We start from the raw sequence: 24,198 nt of genomic DNA, 5'->3' as shown, positions 1-24,198 counted from the left end.
CCTGCCCAAGTTGAGCCAATATCTCAGGCCAGCTTTGCTGCTGAGGGAAGCATACTGACCATTACTCCAGATTTAGGATGCTCAGCAGATGCAGAAGGCCCAAGTCATGCCATGCTTTATGTAACTATGGGATACTGGCTATACCTCTTGCTGCTCCATCATAAGCGTCAAGAAAACTCTCCCAACAGAGAACTTAACTGAAAACAGTAAGCGTCCACAAAAAATGGCAGTGCTGGTGGTCCACATTTTCCTGAAAAATTCCCAAGCAGGTTCAAGGTAATAATTTTGATCAAAGAAAGCTACTAGAAACAAGCTTCTCGGTTAATCAAAACGCTTATGGACTTAGCCTCTGCTTTGAGCCCTTGGCTAAAGGGCTAATGGGATAAATAGCACCCATCTGCTTTCCAAGCGCTAGCTGGAAGCGTGATCACCATGGGGGTGGAGGTTGATACTGACAGGTAAGACAAAGGAATCTGGTAACAGTGATTAATTAAGGGAAATACTAAAGGAAAAACATGCTCTAGTATAGCAAAGACATTTCTGCCTTTGCAGTTAATCTATGCAAAGCACAAGCAACAGGACCTGAGAAGTACTGAATTATTAGAGTCATCCTTCCCTCTATGAGCCAGCATTCAAGGTATTTGCACACCAACCCTTTGGTCACTGCTGTAGGATTTAAAGCAATGGGAGCAGCAACAGGACCTGCTCACTCAGCAGTGGGCTTGTCTCCGTTACAGGAGGAAGTGTTGGGAAAGAACAGAAAATGAAGTAGAGGGTCTATTGGGGCTACGTGCAGCACACACATCTCATGCATTTCTCAAAAATACAGAATACATCTATGAATGCAGAGAAGGCAGTAAGAATAAGGAAAGGTAGGAAAAAGGCTTGTGAAAGCAACTCATGCATCTGGAGCCTCAGCCTGGAAGAGAGGGAACCGAAATGAAACATGATAAACCCACAGGAAATCATGAGTGACACGAAGGACAGCAGGACTACACTCACTGTTTCTCATAACAGAAGAGCCAAAAGGCATCAAAGAAAAGACAAGGGAGACTCAAAATAGGGAACGAATGAACTAACAAATAAACCATACACTTCTTTACCACATAACTATCTGTTCATCTGGGGAGATACAAGGTGCTATGAATGTCAAAAGTTCATACAAGTTAAAATGTTTAACTGTATTGAGTCCAACAACTCTTAGTTTATGTTTATACCCTGGTTGTAAGTCACTCACTAGATTTCCATTTTAAACTGCAGTGTGGAAAAAGACACTGTAAAGCAGATCACACAGTGATGAAGATTTCCCTTTTCTGGTTTCACCTAGAAAAACAGTTGTACTTCTGTAGAGGGTTTATAAAGCTGTATGTAAAAGGTAGGTATAAAGGAGGGACTCAAAAGATTTCTTAAGATTCAGATTAAAAGTAAAAAAGTGGAAAAATAAGTTTTAACTGCTAAGAACTATGCTTCAGCCATTTGCAGCAAAAAATTTCCATATATATTTGAAATACTGTAAAATGGATTCACACAGATCTCAGGACATGGTTACCTTATACATTACAAAATGACAAAAAAAGTGAGTATATGCCAATATGTCTAGTAAATGAGACCCTAACTCTGCAGCTCAAACAATATATTGTAGAGCTACCCACGTCCATTTAGTTCATCACAAAAAAAAATCAACTCCCTGAAACACCTGAGATGAAATTCTGTAATCCTGCTACCAAGTTGAAATCTGAAGTGCTGGTTTACAGTGTACAATTGCCTCATTTGTGCTCTCATTCTGAGGAACTTTAAGACCAACACTTTTAAACATATATCAACATACAAAGCCTGACATTTAAGTTGCATTTAAGTGACAGTTCTCCTGACCTCAACTCCTGTTACTTTCATCATATCATTTTTATACATACAACTGCAGAACAAAACTTGGCTTTGTACATCTTGAAAAAGCTGATAAAAACCAGCCTTAAATATTTTTTTGCTTTAGCTTTCCACAAGCAGCTTCAAGGCAGGCTTATCTTCTTCAGGTGATGGTGGTCTCCAGAATCAATGTATGAATAAAATTTGGTTAATAAAGATCCAACAGCAATTTTTTATTCTGTTTTACTTGTAAGTTTCCTGGACCTTGCAAAGTTATTCCAAAAGGAATTCAAATTGCACTTTTTTTTTTTTTAACCAGGACTCAAATAAGAATTACATCTTCATTCATCATTATCCCTTCTTTCTGGTTGTAACCATAAATGTTGTAAAATACTCTGACTACTAAGTACTTGAAGCTTTAAGACACTAATGTAGAAGGAAAAAGAGCTGACGGACGACTTATATTTTTGTCCTCAAAATAAGACCAGAGAAGCAGCAGATCCCTATACCTCATATCTCCGAACTTCTTGCTGATAGCAGTTCCTACATTGCTGATAGCTGCTGTTGCTTTTTGTCCTGCATGGCTCAGGGTCTCATGTGTTTTCTTGTAACTGGAAACAAAAAACAGAACAGAAATAGTGACAAGTGTTAAAAAAAGAGAGGCTGGAACCCCCTACAATTAAGTCCCTTTTCCCTTACTTCCACATCTTAAAAGTCTCATCCACTGAAAGGTTAAGAAACAAAACAACTGAAGCACAAAACAAATTACAAGTTGCCCACTTCTCCACAGCTTCCTAAATGCAGTTTAATGCTAGCATTAGAAAACGCTCTCCAGAAGAATCCTTCACTATGTCCCTCCCCCTTGCAGATAACATCCCCTGAGTAGGTCAGCACAAGCTGTTTAAAAGTAGAAGGCAGTGATTTGTTGAATACCTGTTTGATACATTTTCTATAAATTTAACTCAAATAAGCATTCTTGCAGCAGACACTGACTGGGTAGCAAAATCTGCTGTCTAAAGCATAGAAAAGAATCAGGACATACAAAATCTGCTCTTCCATGCATATACATATTAGGTACATTTACACATTAGGTACATGCACTTCAAAAAGATTTATTGACATTTCAGATTAGACAAAATTGATCAAATCTGTTTCCATATGCTACAATTTTACTTTTTAAAAATTTCTTTAAAGGGGACACAGAGAAAAATAGATGAAAAAAATCTAGACAGCGAATGCATATTCTTAATAGCACTGAATCCTTTTAGAAGTCACTCGTTTCACGTATAGCACACACATTCAGGCACACAATCATCTTAATTTACTGATGCAGAATATGTGCTCCAACCCACGCAGACCCTTCAGTACAGTTAAGTTGCATTCTCATAGTATTCAATAAGCTTTTCTGCACAGATGCTTTTTTGCTGAGTAAACTAACTTTGAGCATGTCAGAGGCTTCCTTCCGAGTAAATGATCTGATACTCCCAGTGATGCAGACAAGCTCAGAATTAGAACTACTGACCTAGTAACAAAAGGAGAGCACATTGTAATCAGCTTTGCGTCCTGCAGTGTGCATTGGCAGACAAGAACTGAAGAAATGATCGTGAAAAATTCAGAAACAGAATTCCACTGGTTCTACTTCTCCTTTGAACAAAATCCGTAGGATCGACAATCTGTACCAAAATCCCACTGCCTAATTCCTGAAACAGAGTATTTTCTTCTTACTTTTAGGTATATGAAAGCAGTATAACTTTGTGGAGGCAGGAGGGTACATAAGAGATTAACAGTTGCAATACTGCACATCACATTTTATGTCGGGTCCTTTTAGAGGAAGCAGTAAAGCTGAAAGTCCTCTGCTGAGGACTGCGTTTTACAAACCACAGCTTAGAAGGCAGACGCCAAGTAATGATCTATTCTTTCAGACAATTGTCTATCAACAGTTAATTTTTCCCAACATGAATACTTTATGTTCCTAAGCCACAAATCTTACAGACTACTGACCTAACAAGTTCTAAAAGTGCCGAGTGAAATGGCCCGCTGTGTGAAGGTGCTTCTCTCCGTTTTCACTGACTAGCAGGGCAGTCTACAGGGAGCAACTTTGACCAGGGTACCAAACCTTTGGAAAACTAGAGTTAGGTGAGCTGAATCAATCACATGCGCAATGTCGAATGACAACAAGGGCTAAAATATTGCAACAGTGACAAAAGGAGCACAAATTAGAAAGGTAGGAGCACTGCTTATGCCTGTTTTATTTCTTCTGGCAAAATACAAAGATGACCAAAAAGATTATTTTCACTGGGTCCCCTTTCTCCTCAGCCCTGCTGTCTGTCCCTGGACATAGCAAGATTGCAATGCTCTTATTTCACTGAGGCCTCATTCTCTAGCTTAACTAGTTTGATAGCTCTGTCATTCTCTTGCTGTCAGTGGACATACTCTCATATAAGCTAGAGTGGGGTGAGACCCTAAAACTGACATAAATAATGCTTCAGTCAAACTATGAGCATGTAGCTTTTTGATAAGTGTTCCCTATGAAAAAAAAAAAACAAACTAAGCAAATATTCTAATGCTGGTGGGTTTATATATGTGTGTGTGTGTGTACCTATATGCATTTCTTAAAATGCCTACATTATTGCATAACAAGTCTTTAGACATTTTCCTAACAGAGAAACTTCCTAAACCATTCAGCACAAGTAGAATTTTGCTGATGACAAGATGAAGTCCAAGACTTGACTTCCAGGTCTAAAAGGTCCTTGGTAGCAGCACCTATTTATGTACAGGTTGACTGTACCTAGTAGAATACTTTGCAGATATCCTTCTGAACTAATTTTTTGAAAAAGCCATCTTGGAGTTCATTTTATTCACAGGCCTACTTAGCTTTATGAAGAAACATCTCCATGCCTTACCTTTCTGCTGCAGGTTCTTCACACTGTGTAAAACTGTTAAGAGAATAGTCCCAAATGCCCCATACAGCAGACAGACTCAACTTTAACTGAGAAACATTAGAGTCCCCTACATATTTCTGAACATTACATTGGTCAGAACAGACTTTCTGGGAATTGGCTGAAACGACATCGATTTTGGCATTCCAACTAATATTGTGTTTTCTCTGTAAATCCCACAAACCCATCATCCTCCCCAGTATTTCCACTAGTAAGAAAGATGGGGAGACTCCATTTCTGCTCCTAATGCTTTCGACATTACGTAACAGTGTAAATCCAGCTAAGACTGTTACACAACTGGTCTTTTTTCAGCACCAACTTCAGCAAGAATGACCTTTGGCATGAACCTCCCCCCACCCCCCCAACCCACCCCAGCAATGCTGAAGAGCAGCTTTAAGGAGCAAAAACCCAACAAATGTAAAAATGCAGAGCAACATGCAATACCTGCCAGCAGAGCCAAGAAACTGTAATCTGCATCTCAGCAGAGCTCACTGATAGTTAGCTTAAAAATCAAGCCCCCCCATCCCTGTCTCTCCAGCATTATACATATCACTATGCCTTCTTCAGAAATAAATTATCTTTCCACGGAGCACACTGCCCTACTGTAGGTAGGTATGTTTGTATTGATATACAGCACAGTATTTTGGCTCAGATATTTTTATCATCACTAGTTATGTCGTGTTTAAAGCATTCATTTGATACCTTGCCAAACACTCTGGTATCAATGATCTCAACATATTCCAACATATTCTCTCTGACTTCTGGGCATCTTCTCAGTTGCATGTGGCATTAATAATCTGAGCCAGCAATTTTCATATCCTCATGTAACACACACCAGTTTGCAGTTTTGTTTTAAGGCACTAAACCGCTTACATAATTTTCAGAAACCTTTAAGAGCAGAAATAAAGTTGGATATGCCAGGTAAGACCTACTAACATTGGCTTTAAGCCCTCCTAACACCACCAACTGCTCCAGCACGCCAAGTCATCTACCATGAGTGTAGACGCTCATTCTTTGAGCAGCCATTGCTGGCAGTCGTGGGCAAGTACTGGCCACCCAGCTCATCAGGAGGGGCGACAGCATCTCAACAGGCAGCCAGCCATCAGCTGAAATAAGGTCAGTGACCCCGAACGTTAAGGCAGAAATGATCCAACAGAAACAAACTCAGAGAATGTAAGACACAGAGATTCGAGAAATACCACTTCCCATCCAGCTCATGGCGCTCATTTTTACACAAACACATCATTAGGCTTTATGCCTTTCTTACACTAATAAAAAGTCACCATAACCTCCCTGAGTTTAACAGTGTTATGCCAGGTGCCCCCATAGCACTAATAAAAGTAGAAACAGGCTACCTGATTTATGCAGCTAGAGTAGAAATGCCTTCTCTGGTTTTGTGGCATCTAAACATACTCCATAGCACACAGGAATTGCTGGTAGTGGCTAATGAGGGTCATACTCCATGATTTTCACCTAGCACTTAACAGCAAATATTTATGATGTATTTCATAGACAGGAAAGATTAAGCAAATAGGCTATGTGAATTGCTGTCATAATTGTAAACTTGTAAATAAATTTCACCTGTGTCATTCTGAACAGTACCTTTGCATATCACATTCACCTAAGAATTTCACCCATCATCTTCCGACTACAATTTGGTTTTTAAAATACGGTATTTCTTTACAAAACTGATTATTAGAGGTTATCATAAAATATGCTGACATTGCAGTTATATTCTGATAATATGCTCACCAGATTTAAAAGAAGGTTTAAGGATAACACACATCACCAGTACTGTAACATACTAATTAGGCAAAGTAGATTTGCAGCATATTTTGACCCCTTTTTCACCTGACAGTTTCGTATACTGTGTTTAGGTTGTACTATCATATGATAGCCAGGTCTTGCTTAGCTGTTTTCTACAGCCAACGAAACTAAATGAAAGAAGATGCTGTTTCATAAAACATAACGTGTGAAGGAAATAGTGCTTCAGATAGAGTACAGACAGGCAGCAGGCATAGAGAGAGGTCAGAGAACCACATGTTTAAATGACCAACATCACCTGCAGGGTAAGACAAGATAATCATCTTGCGTGCTACCTGATTTCATCTCAACTTGATACAAAATCACCCTTCACACGGCAGAGTTAAATCAAACCTTCCTGGGCAGTATGCAGACTGCTGACAGAAGTACGTTACAAATGCAACATTCATGTTTGGCATGGCAAGCTGCACATTAGACCTACTACAGTAAATTATAAAAAAAAATTAAATTCAGCTTCTGTAAAACTAGTGCATCTGCTAGTTAGTACATTCTCATTCAGCATTGTGCCTCTCCGTCAATGCTTGCTGGCAAAATTAATCCATTTGAGCAACCCTCTTCTGTCATAAAGCTTACATAAGATGCAACAAAATGCAAACAATTAACAACAAAACCATGCAGTAGAGCAGAGCCTGGTAGCACAAGCCATGCCCTATGGAGCTTGCTTCTTTTCAGTTTTCAAACCTTTAGTCAGCTCAAGAATGACATTTCTGGAATCGATGTAAAGCATCTGGATCTCTGAAAAACTCGCGGTTAGTAAACTTTTTGTGACGATTTTCTGTGAAAAATGGGGCTCACCATTAACTAAATGATGCTAATGCTCAAATGAAGTAAATGCATATATAAATGGCAGATCACACGTACATAAAACATTTTCTAAGAGCATTCATATTGCTCTTAGAAATTGCCCACAAATGAACTCTAAGGTGTTGTGGGGTTGGTTTTTTTTTTTAGTGCTTACCTGAAATTCATTCCAACTTCAAAACCAAACAACAATAAATGTACTTTTTCAGATGTTCTTCCCTGTGCCAGGTATGTTAAGAATTAATTGAAACTGTGCTGGCACTTGGATGGGTACATATGCCTAAATCGGTCAGAGGAAGTATGCCCCAGGTAGTTCCTCTCCCACAGAGAGGAAGGGCAGAGCTGAGAGAACCAAACCTCTGCAGATCGCGGGGGACATGCCTGCAGCCAGAAACCCGTGCGCAGCACCCGGCAGATGACTGTTCAGAAGGCTGGAGAGAGTCACGGGTCAGGAAAGGTGCCAGACAAAGGTGACAAATATTCTGTGCTGTCCTGCACTGTGACCTTCAAAACCTTGGGAAAAATTGGGAATACAATTGTGTGGAAGGCACTATTTGTGCAGTGCAGCATAGAACAGGGGAAAACCAAGCAGTTGTGGTACAGTTAATCTCCAAGTAGAAAAGGCACAATGTGTTGGCTTAAGCACAGATGAGCTTAAGACGTTCCAGGCTGCAACTTCACGGTTCATCACACCTTAAACTATGCCAATAACACTGTTTGTGGGCTCTGTACTGTACACTAGATCAACAAAATTATGCAGATTAAACATATCCTAGCCTCCTTTTCCTCTTCTTCCCCTTCTCATCCTCTCCTTTCTTCCCTTTCTTCTCTTTCCTTTGTCTTTCTTCCTCTCCTGCTCCTCTTTACCCTTCCCTTTCTTTTCATTTCCTCCCTCCATTTCCTTTCCTTTTCATTCTTTCTCTTTCCTTTTGCTTCATTTCTGTTCTTCCTTTTCCTTCAATTTCTCCTTTTCCTTCAATTTCTCCCTTTCTTCCCCTTTTCCCCTCCTTCCCTCCCGTTTTTTCCCCCCTTCCTTCCCCTTTTTCCCCCTTCCCTCCCCTTTTCCCCTTTCCACTGATCCTTTCCTGGATATTTTTAATCTTGGTCATTTCAGAGATTCCGATTTACACTCAGGCCTCCCTTCCCTCCTTACAGTTAGACATGCATACATACAGATATCTATAAATATATGTGTATATATTTTCTGGTGCACAATCATAATTAGAGTGGGTTCTTCCATGAGAAAGTAACACTACATTCACTGATCTGGAACAGATCACCTGGGATTGCTGGGGAATTTCCATTAGTTGAAGCTTCTAGCATAAACAAGTGGATGTACATCTTTTCTAAAAGGGACAATGAGAATAGCCTAAGTTAACTTCTCAAAGTCCTTTCTCCAACTTTATTTTCCATTACTCCACCTTTCCAAGTTCAAGGCCAGAGACACATGTGGAAAAGAGGCATGAGCATTGCCTCATCTGACCCAAAGGACACAAAGTCAGTGGAAGTGGGAGGCTCCCTTTATTTCCCTATAGCACAGGCTCACACGCAGGTAATGTGCTTATTAAAGCACATTATGCCTATTTCTTCGCTTACACAACTGCTACATTTACTTGCAAATTTACAGAAGAAAATGTCAAAAGGTGATTTCACATTGCAATGAACAGAAACACCCACATTTCTTTTACTACTGCTCATAACAAGTATGTGTGTGGGAACACAGTATACTGAATTCCTAAAAGTCACAGTAGGCCTGCGGTTGTCCACAAATTATATCTGACTTCCTGAGAAAATTCTGAACCTCTGGAACACACTGCTATATATTTAAAGTTAAATATAAAGTTATAAAATATAAAGTTATAAAATATAAAGTTATAAAATATAAAGTTATAAAATATAGAGTTATAAAATATAGAGTTATAAAATATAGAGTTATAAAATATAAAGTTATATATTTAAAGTACTCATGAAGACTGCAGGTAGCATAGATTGTAAGTCCAAAACACATGCAGCACAACAATTGCCTGCTATTTTCTCATCACCTGGCAGAAATTTGAATTACAAAACATTAAGGTCCTACTATCTGCGGAAACCCATACAATTGTCCTCAGGTTCCCTATCAGCAGAAGTAAGCCTGCTCACACAGTTTTCAACTAGCCGTTAAAGAAAAGAGCCTTATTCTGTCTCTGGAGGGAAAGGCCAAGTGCATGCTGAATGCTCTCGTCCCAGATCTTGGCTAAGTACTATATGTAAGAGCACAGCAATATTGAAACCTTCCTAAAAAGGCTTCAAAAGGCAGCCACCACCCGAGTAAGCCCCAGGCGCTGCCTAGGAGGCACAATTTTCAGAGCTGGCACTTACAGTTCTCTTGGTTCTGGTCTCTAATTCATGAGGTTTTCCCTTTCTAAAACAAGTGCCAATTTTTGTCTGTGAGGGCAAAAGCTGAAAAGTCATTTTGAAAACACAGCTTTGTGAGACTCCTGTCCTAGATGGCAGTCCTGCATGGGTCCACTTTCCATCATGCTAAAGGCTTCCCAATCCCCTGGCTGGAATCACTAAGTATATGGGCTTCGAGACATTTCACTGCATTTCACTACTACAGTCCTCAAGGAGAGAATGGGGGATTTTTTAAGTTTTTAGCTATTCTGATAATTTATTGGCCATGGCAAAACTGCTGCTTACAGTGGTCTGAGCGTCTGGAGTATTATTTGGGGGGGGGTGGACTACTAGCAAAACCAACCATATTCATCTCCCTTGAAGCTATCTCTGTAGTTATATTACCATTCCATCCATGGGCTGAAAGGTTATCCATTTAAAACAGAGGAGGCTTATGCCTTGTAACAGTTGCTAACATTTCCAGAAAGAATTACAAAGGAGCTTCCAGGAACTATTAGACTGGAGTGAGGTTATTGGTGGGTAATTTTGTAGATACAGCTTGTGCCTTAGAAACTCAGTAGTACCAAAATATCTCTGGAGAGGACAACATTATAATACCCTGCTGTTTTTTTCCAGAGATTTACAGAAGAGCACCAAATTAAAAGCTGAGGGACAGACAAAGCTGCGCATGGTTACAACACACACGCTTTGCAAAGGCCAAGGTATCTAGTGGATCGATATCCTTAGTGCTTCACGTGAGGAACTGGTGAGGAGGACAAACTAACCCTTGTAACCTTCTCCATATATAATGCAATGCAATTCTGTGACTGCACTGAAGAATACTGTTACTTGGGACCTTGACTGTCCAAAGAAAATGGGGCAACAGGAGTCTCATGAAGTTCAACAAAGGGAAATGCAAAGTCCTGCAGTTTGAGATTGATAACTCCATGCATCGGTAGAGGCTGGGGACCAACCAGCTGCAAAGCAGCCTCGCAGAAGACCTGGGGTCTGGTAGATAACAAGTTGAACGTGAATCAGCAATGTGCCCTTGCAGCAAAGGTGGCTAACAGTATCCTGGGCTGCATTAGGAAGAGTGAATACAGGTTGAGGGAGGGTGATTCCCCTCTACTCAGCCCTGGTTAAGACCACACCTGGAGTGCTGGGTCCTGTTCTGCGCTCCCCAGTACAGGGGGAAGCATACTGGAGCATGTCCAGCAAAAGGCCATAAAGATGTCCAAGGGATTGAAGCACCTCTCATATGAGGAAAGGCTGAGAAAGCTGGGACTGGTCAGCCTAGAGAAGGCTCATGGGAGAACCTCATCAATGTGTATAAATAACCTGACGAAAGGGAGTCAAGAAGATAGAGGCAAACTATTCTCAGTGGTATCTAGTGAAAGTGCAAGAGGCAATGGGCACAAATTGAATGCAAGAAATATTTGAACAAAAGTAAAGGCTTTCCACAGTAAGGGTAATTGAATACTGGAACAGGTTGCCCAGAGAGGCTGTAGAGTCTCCACCCTTGGAGATATTCAAAACCTGACTGGACATAGCCCTGAGCACCCTGCTTTAGCTGACCCTGCTCTGAAAGGGGGAGCTCGACTAGACAGTCTCCTGACATTGCTGCCAACCTCAACTATTCTGTGAATTCTGTATAGAACTAGGTCAGCCTTTATAGAAGCTATCTTCTTACCTTAATGCACTGTGCAGTGAAAATCTGAAGTACAGAAGGGTAGGGAGAGTTGTGGGAACTTTATTGAAGCACCACCAATCAAACAGCTTTAACTAAGTAAACATATTGCATTCAGGTTACATAAAACCTTTCCTTTGTAGCAAAATGTTAATTAGAACAGCTCAATTATGGTGTTTGTAAATATCCCTGTAAAGATATTTTTAATAATTTCTTAAGCTAAAATAAATAACCTTGAAATCCGCCAACATTACCCTGCTTCTAGCATCTAAACAAGAATGAATTATCTATGTTTAAAATATAAATTTAAAAACTGCATTGCTAGAAGCTATCTGAATATCCACCCACCTCTGTTCACTGGAAACTTGATCTTTAAAAAGGTGTGTGGGGGAAGCCATTCCAGTTGAATGCGTTACCACCATGAAAGCAAATTAAACTTGAGGCGCTCTCCAGTTACTGATATCCTCTATAGTAGAAGCCCCTGCCTTCCCTAACACATACATTATACTAAAAATCAGTGCACTGAAGAATAGCAGAGGAAATGACCAAGGAACTTGAAAAATGCATTACCATTCCGCTTATCACAACAAGTGAATGACTTCAGGTGTATTTCATGAAAATGCAGACATTACAGGTTTTCTTTAGAGAAAAACAAAGCTGATAAAAGAAAGCTGACTTGATACAAAATAAAGCTGCACATTACTGTTGCAAATATAATGTCTTACTAGAGGTAGTTAGAATTGCTTTTGCATACCTTAAAGCATGAATTAATGACAAGGAAACAGGCTTTGTACAGAACTGTATGTTGACCCTGACATAATCTTCAATCTATGGAGGACATCAGCCCATTGACCTCCAGCTCTAGCTTTCCTCAGTATGATAACTATGACTTTTTTTTTTTTCTTTTTAATCATAACAATCCTTTAATGATGATATCTGACATGAACATGTCAAGCATGCTCAGGCTAACCCCTAAGCTACCCATGGCCAACCATTTAAAAAGTAAATGCTTAAAAATAGTCAGAATCTCAAGTTTAAATTGAGCCATTCCAGGTGGCATCCACCCTGTGTGTTAGGTCCCGAGTCTTAACTAGTTGTTCAGACACACTTTACAGAACTGTTTCTGAGAGAAGTCCACCCCTCTGCCTCGAAGTCCACTTTAACGCTAAGAATGCATCCCTAAATGGAGAGCTTAAAAGCATTCTTAACAATAAGAGGACACAAATTTGGTGCTTAATTGTTCTCTGTGGCTTTGAAAAGTTCCCCATTAAAGAAAAGTGGTCTTAACTTCCAGTAAAGCACAGCAGCTACAAAACTAGGTAAGACTGAATGAAAGCAAAATTTGCCTCCTTAAAAACGGGTCTTTTTAAAATTTGAAATTACTAATTGTGGATTTAGAAGCCTAAAGTACAGGTATGTAAATATTTTGAACTTTTATTTTTTAAAACAGGCTTTTCATCCTTACTAAATCAGAGAATCTTACTGAGTAATGCTGTCCCATTGCTATTTTGGTGCAGCAGCAATGAATCACCTCTATTATTTAACACATCCATTCTGAAGAACGCCAGATTACCGTGATTTGTACTGGCATCAATGTACTGGCATGAGTGTCAGCCAGAATTATATAGCAGTTGGACCACGGACATAGGATTTTCAAGGGCACAAATGGACTCCTGCTGCTCAGTTCCACATAACTATTTGTGGACACTCACCACCTAATGGCTTGTTGTTTCTAAAACTCATCTGAAACAAAAAGTAGCAGCTATCATACTGATAAAGTCTCCTAAGTCTCGCTATCCTTGTGGAAAATGTCAGCATTGTGAAGGGAAAATGAAAAGCTGATCTGGAATTTGCTACCAAATTTCAAGTAAAAATGAAAGGTTTTGTTTTAAAATTTTGCTAGGGTCTCCCAGAACTCTTCGGGTGTCTTGTGCCTCTCCTCTCTTCTAAAGCTCAGTGTCTCTAGACTGTCCTCTCCTAGCACATGCTAGACATCCTCACTGAGCCAACATGGGTGCCCCTGTTAGTGACACGTCATCAGAAATAGGACCTAGCTGAGAAACTGTCCAAAAGTTAGAGATAGGAGACATACAAACTACAATTCCTATTAAGGGGTTTATGCCTTGTTTGAATTTTCATTAAAATACAAAGAATTATTATTTTAATGTAAAAATGTACATTTTAACATATTTTTTCCAAGTCTCTGTCAGGGCCCTGAGTGCATGAAGAGGCACTGCAAACTATTCCCCCCTGCTCCGCCTGGGCTCAAGGCCAGCTCTGACACTGCACAACTGTGTAACCTCGGGTAAGACTGTGGTGACAATGCTGTGTGAGAAAGAGTTGGGAGAAGCTTTGTTAGGCTCCTCCCCCCCTTTGCTTGGGAGCTGCAATAAAGCTTAAACTGCGTTTAAGCCCTCGGTCCTTGCCGGAGATACATTACTGGTGCCTGTATCTGGCCAGATACCTCACTGATCTTGACCCACAGAGTTGACTTCCTGGCTTGACCTTGGACATGGCTTACTGCTACAGACTCACCCGGAGATCTGAACTCTTCACCTGACCCTTTTTACTGTCACTGGACATGCCCTGCTCTCTTTGTTCAGGCACTGTGGGATTGCTCCCTCGTGGGTGATGCCACTGCCCTGCCTGCCTTGCTGTCAATGCCCAGCTCAGCTCTGTTGTGGAGCAGCTCACTTTTGCTTCTCCCCATAAGTGTCAAATTCAGTTGTCAATTGGAAAAAAAAAAAAAAAATAATCAAATAACTTTTCAGACAGCACTTGATGAAAGGTGGGCGGTTCTTTCTACCAATGTTGCTATTAATTCAGCCCCACAAATTTTAGAGGAATATGGCATGCTCATATGTGTAAGTATAACGATCAGTATGAAGCTGAGACCAGCCCCTCAGTAATTCCCATGGCCTTCCTAGAGCTTTGAAATTAATATTTTTTATTTGCTATCTCTCTCAGTGACGTTCCATTAGAAATACAGAGCAAAAAGTGTTTGAAGCTTACAAGTAACACGAAGCTTACAAGTAACACTACCTATCCGAATATTTTTTTGTGGCAGATTCAGGATAGGTCTTATCACTATGTCCGTATGTGTATTTTTAACTCCTTCCTTATGTGAGACAAAAGGCTTGCACCAGTAGTTCTTCGCAGCAAGCTGCAGCCCAAATAGCCTCCCTCCCCTGCTTCCTCATCCAAGAACTGGTGCATGTTTAAAAGTCACCCTCCTGGAAGTCAGCAACTGACTTAGACCAACAGACTTCCACACTGTAATTGGCCTGGTTCAAAAAAAAAAAAAAAATAACCAACACCACCCTGCAAACCTAAAATCAAGTTAAAACCATCTCAACAACAGCAGTGGAGTTCTTCATGTTTCTGCATTACCTTTCACCCTGGGAACCCAAAGCTGCTTCCACATCACACAAGGCAAGTTTCACTGAACACTTGTGAACTAGTTACCCATTCTGCACAGTGGTAAACCAAGGCTATGAGAGGCTTCAGGGACTTGCCTAAGAACACACTGCTGGAAAATAACAAAAAACTCAACATATGTAAGACTTATGATAACCTCAGAGATGGTACAGTTACTCCAACAGTTTGTTTTTCTGTTTCTTTTGGGCAACCAAAAGCAGGAATTAAACAGAGTCACACATCAGCTAACCCTGCCAGTATTCTTTATAATTCAGATGATGGTACTGGTTTTTTTTTTAAATAGCTGCTAACATTTTGGTAATTTTTATTAGTTTTATTATTTTACATTTTCTCTTTTGAAAGTTGAAATATGTAATACACCAAGATTAAAAAAGGTCCTTTTGCTCCTCAGCAAGGACTCTGTAGGAAAGTGTCATGGAACAGGAAGATAACCTTCTCAGTGCCGTGACAGTTCTACTTGCTGTGATTTTGCAAGACACAGTAGCAAAGCACGTTGCTGCTGTGGAAGGGTTTTTTCCAGGTCTCCTTGCTCTGAGAAGCTTGACATGTTTGTCCCTGCCACCTGCTCCTCCTGGCAAGTATTTCAATTGCTAAATATTACACCAGAGCTCATCAAGACAGTACCCCCAACATGCTACACAACATATAAGAATGAATTTGTGTAAGGTCTGTTACTCACGCAGAAGTGGTCTGCATATCATGCCAGCTTTTGCTGAAGTTCTGCTTCAGCTCATTCATCAGACTTATGCCAAGCTTTTGTTTAATTTCAACCAGGTGCTTTTCTTTGGCTGCTAGCACTTGCCGCAAAGTTGAAATTTCATCCTCTAGCTGAGAGACACAAAGAGGGAGGAGAAAGGAGAAAGGTGTTAGCCTGTTCCCACAGAATGATAAACACATACGATATTAAGAGTTTAAATGAATCTCACATAAACTTGCATTTTTCGTAGGTGACTGGTGAGACAGAGATTCAAGTGCTTCTGGAGATCACAAAGACATGTCCAGAACAGAGCTGACACTGCACTGAATTAACATCTCAAACTACGCCACCTACGTGCACCATCATACGCATGCATCTAATAAGAGAGAGAATTCTCCAGTAAAGAAGTGACTACTGAGCAACTTGACCAAGATCTGCCTTAGCGCATTAGGAGTCTCAAAGATCAGCTTTCCCTTCACTAGTAAAATGGGAATGGGCAGAACAAGAGAAGACTGGATAATTCAGGCAGATATGTCTCTTTGAATACACAGGCTTTTAACTTCATATTTGCAGCTTTTTAGTATTCCACTCATGAAAAAAAAAAAAAAGAGGCAAATTCTCAGGAGCAGGCTAAAAAAAAAAAAAAATCGCATGATAACATATGACTTGAGAGTATCATAAAAAGTTACATCCTTATCACATGAGTTTTATCTGTATGTTTTAGGCCCTACATATTTCAAAACAGTAAAATAAAAATACATAGCAGATGGACACATGAACGAACAGGTCCTACCCAAAGCATAGAATCATTCAGAGACACAGCAGATTAGCCTTTTCGGAGCTCCTAGTCATTAACCAAACTGTGTGAAGTTGTGAAGACGCCATTCAGCCCAAACAGAGGGATACAATTCTCCCTGCAGCGGACATTATTTCAAACATTTAAACCAAGCCAGTGTCTTCACAAGGCAAGGGCCAGAACACTTGAGCGGGAGGAGAGGCCGCTGAACCAGCCTGCCCCTGGCTCAGGATCCTCCCCTTGGGCAGCACTGTGCCAGCAGGGTTTGCGGTCTTCACCCGGAAGCCTCCTAAGCCAATTCCACAAGCAGCACTCAGAGGTACTGGAGCTAACAAGGGCAAGTGACACCAGAGCAGCTGCCTTTCACTTCAGGTTTAGAAGTTCCCTCACCAACTGTGTTCCTTCCTCCATATGTTAATAGGATAACATATGGTAATGTATCTGATTACCATATGTTAAGTTCCCTGGAACCATGGCCTCCCTGTGATTTAACTCCATAGGCTGCTGGGAATGAAGCAAGCACCAGCAGAATGAGTTGCTGACCTCCAGGGCTATATTTAGGATGTCAATACCAGCATTATGTTTATTTTACACACTCATGTGTTCTACTTCCCTGTAAAACTGGCTGCAACCTCATTGTTCTTGAAAAGTCTCACCCTTGAATCCCCCAGCTCTCCGTTTCTCTTTTGTCACCACCTGCTATCCAAATTATTCAAGCAGCCCAGGAATTAAGCAGCAAGACTATGAACACAAGGCAAAATCACAACCCTGGTGAAGCAGACAGCAGTATTCACCGATACCTGTGATGCCAACGCTTTGCCGGTAGAATGCAAAGCAATCCAAAATTGCTTTATTTCTTCCCATGTCCTTAATGCTCCATTATATTCCTAACCTGCAGATGAAATGCTGTCAAGAGGCAGGATGAGTTTCTCTTCTGAGAGGGTAACTGGTTAAATGCTTACAGAAAGAAGGAATCACAAACTTCAGCATTCCTCAGGTGGCAGCTCAGAGCTCCCTTTAGTTGTTTCCCACCCACAGCAAACCCCTCAGTGCACAAGTCTACTGGAGTAACACTGCTAAAGACCTTAACTTAAACCAATACCGGTATGCTTACATGTACTTAAACATTAATGCCTTCCATATGGGCCAGCACTAGGCTGATCATTAGGTACCTGGATATGTAAACATTTGAGGCCCATTAAAATTACTTTCCATCTGTTCCATTGAACAGACACCTAAAGCTGTAAAGCCCTAAGCAAGCATCAACCATGTGCTCAGTGGTATAAGTGAGAACACCATTTTTGATTGTATTAACAATAATAAATTATTTTTCTTTAGAGATCAGTGTCTGGTTTGGATTTGACAAAATTCTCCTCAGGTTCCATCGTTTTAAAATAACTGAAGATACAAAGCCTCCCTCAAATGCCCAGGTATCAGTGATTCAAGACTGTGAGGTAGGCAGAAAGGATTAGAGACTTAGAGTGGGATCTTGAAAAGCATTTAAGCAGGTTACATACCTAACTCCCATGGAAGTCAGGCATCACCTGCTTAGGCATTTTTGAAAAGTCCACTGTTACAAATGCAGACTCCATTATGAAACTAGGGTTTAAGTCAACAGAAATACAACCTTCTAGCCCTCATCTTTCCCTTCTTTCTAAGTGCAAGAGTCAGAAGAATAGAGATGCATCATATAGGGACAAAGTTCCCTTCTCCCTTTTCATGGGCTTAAGAATCAGAGTTCGTAGCTGTATTTTCTTTCCTCTATTATTAAGTGGGACATGTGCAAAAGCAAGGAGGGGAGCTGACCATCAAAGACATTACAATTCCCATGATTACCTGACATAAGTAACATGTAAATCACACAAAGGTGAGAACTCAGAAAAAAATCCACAACTATAGGTAGATCTCTCTGAAACCTGGGACTAACAATATGGAAAGAGGACGGTGAAGTCCAGGTAAGTCCAGCATACAAACACAAAAATATTTTCCCTTGTTTTGCCTTTTTTGATTATTTTAGGGCAATTTTAGAGGGTTGAACGTCCTTTTAAGATGGTGGCATGTCTGAAAAAAACCCCACCCCAATAATTCTCTAGCCTATAACCTTTCCCATTTTTCCACCAGACACTCACAAAACTGCTTGTAAAAAACAAATCATGAAGTATTTATTCAGTAAAACAGAGCATTTTTGACAAACTACAATTAATAAAAACTTGGTATTGTGGTCAGTTGGTATTATCTATATCCTGAGATACACACAGTACTATGTAAATTGTGGAGGTAGAAAGACTTGGCTATTGGTTGGAATAATACTGATGATGGGTTGAATGGTAAGCTGAATAGTAAATAGAGTATTTATTATGCTTCTTTTAAGGATCAAGACAGTAGGCAATTAAAATATTAAGGGACCCCAACAGAAAACAGAAGCCAGCATAGTTAAATGTGTACATCTAAGTTAGATTAAGCATCCTTTTTCCCTACCACTATACCACCCAAATGTGTAGTGCCCTGGCCTGGCTGAACCAGGTAAAAGCCATTACAGAAAAAACAACAGCTATTTTTAGGCCAGGTCAGTTCCCAGATCCAGTGTGGAAAGGTGCTCAAGTGTCTGTGTGGGCACAGCACAGCAGGCAGGAACAAGTGGCTGGAGATGGAGAAGAGAGGAAGGCAATGATCAATTAAAGCAGTACAAGCAGTACACCCATCGAGGTTGTGGTCTGTGATATGTCCCACAGGCACACATCACTACCGAAGGGAAGGCAGACATGGCTGTTTAGGAATGAGAACTACTTAAAAGACACGTAGATGTGGTGCTTAGGGACATGGTTTAGTGGTGGAACGGCAGTGTTAGGTTAACAGTTGGACTTGATGATCTTAAAGGTCTTCTCCAACCGAAACGATTCTATGATTCTATCTCGAGGGACAGGCTTTGTCAGGTACTGTTTAAAGAAATAAAAAGCGAGCTACTCAACCAACACCAGCAGTGTGTGATATGCTGACAAAAACTTTAGAAGGAGCAGGCCGAGGCCACAGTCCCCTGACAGGGAATTCTTGGAGCCAGTGCTGTCCCAAGGAAGCCCACTGGCCCCTGTGAACTGGTACACCCATCTTCGGTTGCACCACCACAGTTCACCCCTGCACAGCTGCCTCACACTAGCTCACAGCACAGCACCTCCTAGTTATGCTGCCAAAACCAGCCAGGAGGCATGCGGGTGAAAATAGTAGGGGTAGAAAGTTTGAAAGGGCAGTGCCACAAAACCTTGCACATCGTCGAACCACGGCTTGGAAATACTCTGGATCCTTGGGGCAGGCTCACACAGCACACCACCACAGGCACCACTGTGGCAGCCAGACTGCAGCATGCATCTGCCTGCCTCTGCTAGAAGTGAACATCAATTCTCTGCATAGCTATATCCTGTAAGAAAAGCCAGAAAATACTACATTTTTGTCTGTTCCATAAGGAAGGACCAGCTATTTCACTGGTGGAAAGAACAACTATGAGGGGGTACTTGATAACAGAAAGAAGTTCACTTTGTGAGAAGAAAATAATCTTTTCCTTCATTTCACTGGCTTTCAAAAAAAAAAAAAACAAGCCAAAAACAACAACCCACAAGACTGCATCTTCTCTATACTGTTCTTTCAGATAATCCTCTTTAAGTCAGAAGACACAAGGTTACAGCAAACATAAACTGTCTCTCAATGAAGCCAATCCATGGGACCTTTACATTTTTATTAGCTATCATATTTAGTAAATGAGTGACTGTTACTGAACTGTTACCCTGGAGCAGGCTTGCTTTGTATTATAACATGCATACTAAAATGCATAGAATATTTGTAAGGAAATGTAAGCACCTTACGGTGGTAGCTTTTTAAAGAAAGCAGTTTTAACTGTGAACAGAATAACATAGCACAAATAATAACAGGCACTTCCCCTCTGCACCAAGTCATATAGCTCAAACTTTATACCTCCAGGCTGAGTACCTGTTGATTTACAAGTTTCATCTTGGGTGAACAGCACCTAGAGACATCAGGGACACTCATCAATAAAGTTAGTCAGAAGTTTGCAGAAAAAGGTACTTGCACCTTTCCTCAAACTGGAAATAAACATGCAGTAACACACACAGCTGAACCTGTGCATCAGCTAGAAAGCTTGTAGATCAAACCAGACAGCTGCTTTTGTGAAGGTATGGGAGGGAGAAGACAGCAAGAAGTAAATGACGAGGTTGATGAGTGTAATGGAAGGACAACTGACAGCAGTGAGAAAGATAGCTCAAAACCTCAGCCCCCATCACGACTCAGGAGTCACCGTACCACGCTCCTTACACCTAGGGAGGAAGTGTGTGTGGGGGGAAATCTGTTCAGCTAACAAGCTTCTGGCCTTATGTAAAGTTTTCGGGCTACAATTTTCTGCTATTATTCCAAAGTGTCAGACTGACCTCTTAATTCAAATGACTGTTAGAAGTTCCTGTAAGAGCTACATCATTTCACTTGCACTGTAGAAATCCCAAGGCTCGATTAGAGTCAGAGCCCTGCCGTGTTAGCCAGACCACTAATACAAGAACAGAGTCAGTCCACACTCTGAAAAGCTTCCAGTACAAAAAGACTACTAGCAGGGCAATAGGAAAAAAGTATACAAGAAACCTATCAGAAAAACAGTAGTGTCCTAATGTTGGGGAGGGAAGGAGGAAGAGAAAGAAGACAGAGAATATATACAGCAGATTTACAACACAGAGATGGAACATATTTTTTTTTTCTGTTTAAATACATGCACAACAGGTGCTCACAACAGCTCCCCATTATATCAGCTACTAAGTGATTGCAGCATTACGGAAGATTTTAACCTTTCAGAACAATAAGAAGAAAGGTGCTTGTTCCTACAGGCTCAAACAGGTATTACCTAACACACAAGGACATGGAAGAAAACAAAAGTACCACTGGTGGAGCAGAGGGGGCTTGAAAGTAAAGATTAACAGCTTTTCAAAAGGAAACATTTGCCAATCCCCAAAGGTTTCTTTCTGAAGGAGTCAAGGCCTTACCAGTTTTTTTACAGTCTTTTCTAAGAATCATAAGCCTTATTTAAGTTTAGATTTTGTTCACTCAAAATTCCAAACCTTTCTTAGCATAATTATCAGTTTTATTTTGTTGTTAAGCATAAGATGTATGCCAGTAAACTGCTGCGAGCAATTCAGAAAATAATTTCTAGGTCAGCCAAGATCATAATATTTGAAAGGCAATCTCTCACTTGTGTATCGGTACATGAATTAAGGCATTTCTACAATGAGCCACTGAGAACTCCCTGCTTCCACAAGAATCAGCAAGCAGGAAGGATGCCCAGAAATTCTTGAGATTAATTCTCTTGAGAGAGGCATATCATTCTCAGATGGTTGCAAGAAATTATTTTTTTCTTTCCTGTTTCCATCTGCCTCTTAAAGTCCCTTTCGCCAAAAAAAGAGAAGAGAATCACAGAATGCCTGAGGTTGGAAGGGATCTCTGGAGGTCATAATGTCCAAAACCCCTGCCCAGGCAGAGCCACCCAGAGCCAGTTGCCCAGGACTGTGCCCAGGCAGCTTGTGAGTATCTCCAAGGATGGAGACTCCACAACCTCTCTGGGCACCACTGCTCAGTCACACTCACAGTAAAAATGTGTTTCCTGATGTTAAGAGGGAACCTTCTATGTTTCGGTGTGAGCCCGTTGCCCCTGGTCCTGACGAAAAGCCAATAATGAACATCCCAACTCCTATCTCATTGCTATCTGATGAACTGAACAGGTAAAGTTTCAGCTTCCTTCTTATTATTCACAGATGTAAGAGAATCATCAAAGAAGTAAAAATTAACTAGCAACTCAGAAACACAAGGCTTGATAAAACATTAGAGCAAAAAACCAATCTTTTGGTTTTCGTTTCACTAGAAAATCCTAAATCAACACTGAAGGTAACTGCTTTGAGAGTTGTTAAGAATGTGCCTTCTTAGAGTATTAAGTATTAAATTAAATATATCTGTTGTATGAAAGGCAGGGATCAATCTCTCCAAAAGAACTGTCCTCTGGATGTGCCTGTTCTGTGGATAATAGCAGCAAACGCTTCACAGAGCACTACGGAACAATTATGAAGGAATCCTTTATCTCTACCCAATTTGCACTTTGAGGGTATATGTTCACAGTCCCACATTTTGGCTTTCCTACTATTCAAACAGGTTGTTATTTTATTCTTTCTATATGAAGTTTCCAACCTGCGGTCTTAAATATTTATTATTTCAATTAAGACAAAATCACACACGCCCCTTCATACAGCTGTGATTTCTGGTATTTGTCTCATATTTAAAACAAGTAAACCCTCACTTTTGCGTGTTCTCTCATTTTCCATTTTGGAATGTCATTTCTGTTTCTGTGGTATTCAGCAGCAGTAATTAAAACTGAATCCACCCTCCCATTGTAGCCTGAATCTAGATGATCTCTCTAACCTTTGTAATAAAAAGACCACATGGGTTCACACCTTTTTCCTCCCATCTACTTGTTATTAAGTATTATTTTTAAACCTCTTCATGGTGTCATGACATCTCCTGAAGTTCTTTAATTAAGCAAACAACAAATGCAAATAAAAATTATAACTCTCTCTAAACAAATCAGTGCCAAAGGAAACAAAAACGTGGTGAAATTACTGTGCTTATCATCATCAGTCTAGTCTGTAACCATCATCATCAGCTTTTCTTCTGAGAACCATACAAAGAATATTTTCCATCAGGTGTCAGAACCACTATAACAACAATACCATAGATCTAATAAGAACAACACCTTTCATTTTTTATAAAGGAAGGTTTATAAATAAAGACACATGCCTTGACTAAAATGGTAAGGTGTATTTAACTTTCTCTCTACAGTCATTAAGTAGAAGATATTTAGTCTTCTAAAACTACTTAAGGAAATTTAATTGCTTCACATTATTGTAGCCTAGAATAATTTTACTAACAAGGAAGAGCATACCTTAATGATGTGTACTTCATCCTACAATTAACATCTTCCAGTTTAAGGAAGTAGAAACAGTAACACTCACAGAAATTTAAATTCATTACCTTGGCTAGCTCAATCTTTAACTCTTCTTTTTCTTCTTCAGAAATCATATTGGTGAAATCAACATCAGTGACCACATCTTCATCTGCTTCGTGCAAAGACTGGGTTTCCAACAGGCCTTAAAGTAAAGAGTTGAAAAGGTCAAGACAACCATTATCAATTATTTCAGCTGTGATACTGACCTCCCCTAAAATGTAAGAATGATATAATATTCACCCAGTAGGAAAAAAAGAAAGAAAACCAAACCAACCTTTTCCTGCTAAAGGTCATTTGGATTCTGCTCCTCTTTGCTTCTGTAAAGCTATTGGAAGTATCAGATGGTAATGTCTGCACAGAAGCAATTTAATATGTGAAAGCACCACTCATTCCCAGAAAGCAACCACCTTGGACCCCACTAGTCCCTGACAAGGCATTTTCCTTCTTTTAACAATACAGAAGAAAAAAGAAAAAAAAAAAAAAGGAAAAAAGAAAGCTTTTTCTTCAAAATAAGAAAACTGGTTATGTGCATCACTGATGTGAATAGTGAATAGTATGCTGAGCAATATAGGAAGTATATAACCAAACCAAATTTGCTTTAAAAGTACCTCTGATTGCAGCAATTTGAGAACCTTACAGACATACACAGTTTGCAGAAGCAAATGCCATACCTACTGTTTCAATTTTCTAAATGTTAGAGAGAAGCATACCTTGATTGCTCAATCTAAACCCATGAAG

General features: G+C 40.2%; 1 protein-coding gene across 3 annotated transcripts in view; it reads right to left on the bottom strand.

The window, feature by feature from the left end:
* Nucleotides 1–23,597, bottom strand: part of TPD52L1 (TPD52 like 1) — a 37,955-nt gene extending 14,358 nt beyond the window's left edge. For 2 of the 3 annotated variants that reach the window (XM_009645248.1, XM_009645249.1), the window contains exons 1-3: nt 23,487–23,594; nt 15,608–15,756; nt 2,373–2,474 (exon numbers count right to left, since the gene is read on the bottom strand). In XM_009645248.1, coding sequence (XP_009643543.1) covers nt 2,373–2,474; nt 15,608–15,756; nt 23,487–23,534 — 299 coding nt within the window. In that variant the 5' untranslated portion in view covers nt 23,535–23,594. Of the gene's footprint in view, nt 1–2,372; nt 2,475–15,607; nt 15,757–23,486 lie in introns of all 3 variants that reach the window. The other variant, XM_035900709.1, reaches the window with a different exon arrangement.
* Nucleotides 23,598–24,198: the final 601 nt, after the last annotated feature.

This window comes from Egretta garzetta, unplaced genomic scaffold (genome assembly GCF_000687185.1).
Source record: "Egretta garzetta isolate BGI_Z169 unplaced genomic scaffold, ASM68718v1 scaffold18, whole genome shotgun sequence".
NCBI classification, from domain to species: domain Eukaryota; kingdom Metazoa; phylum Chordata; class Aves; order Pelecaniformes; family Ardeidae; genus Egretta; species Egretta garzetta.
Note: the sequence above shows the minus strand (reverse complement) of the source record. Positions and strands in the feature narration are given on the sequence as shown.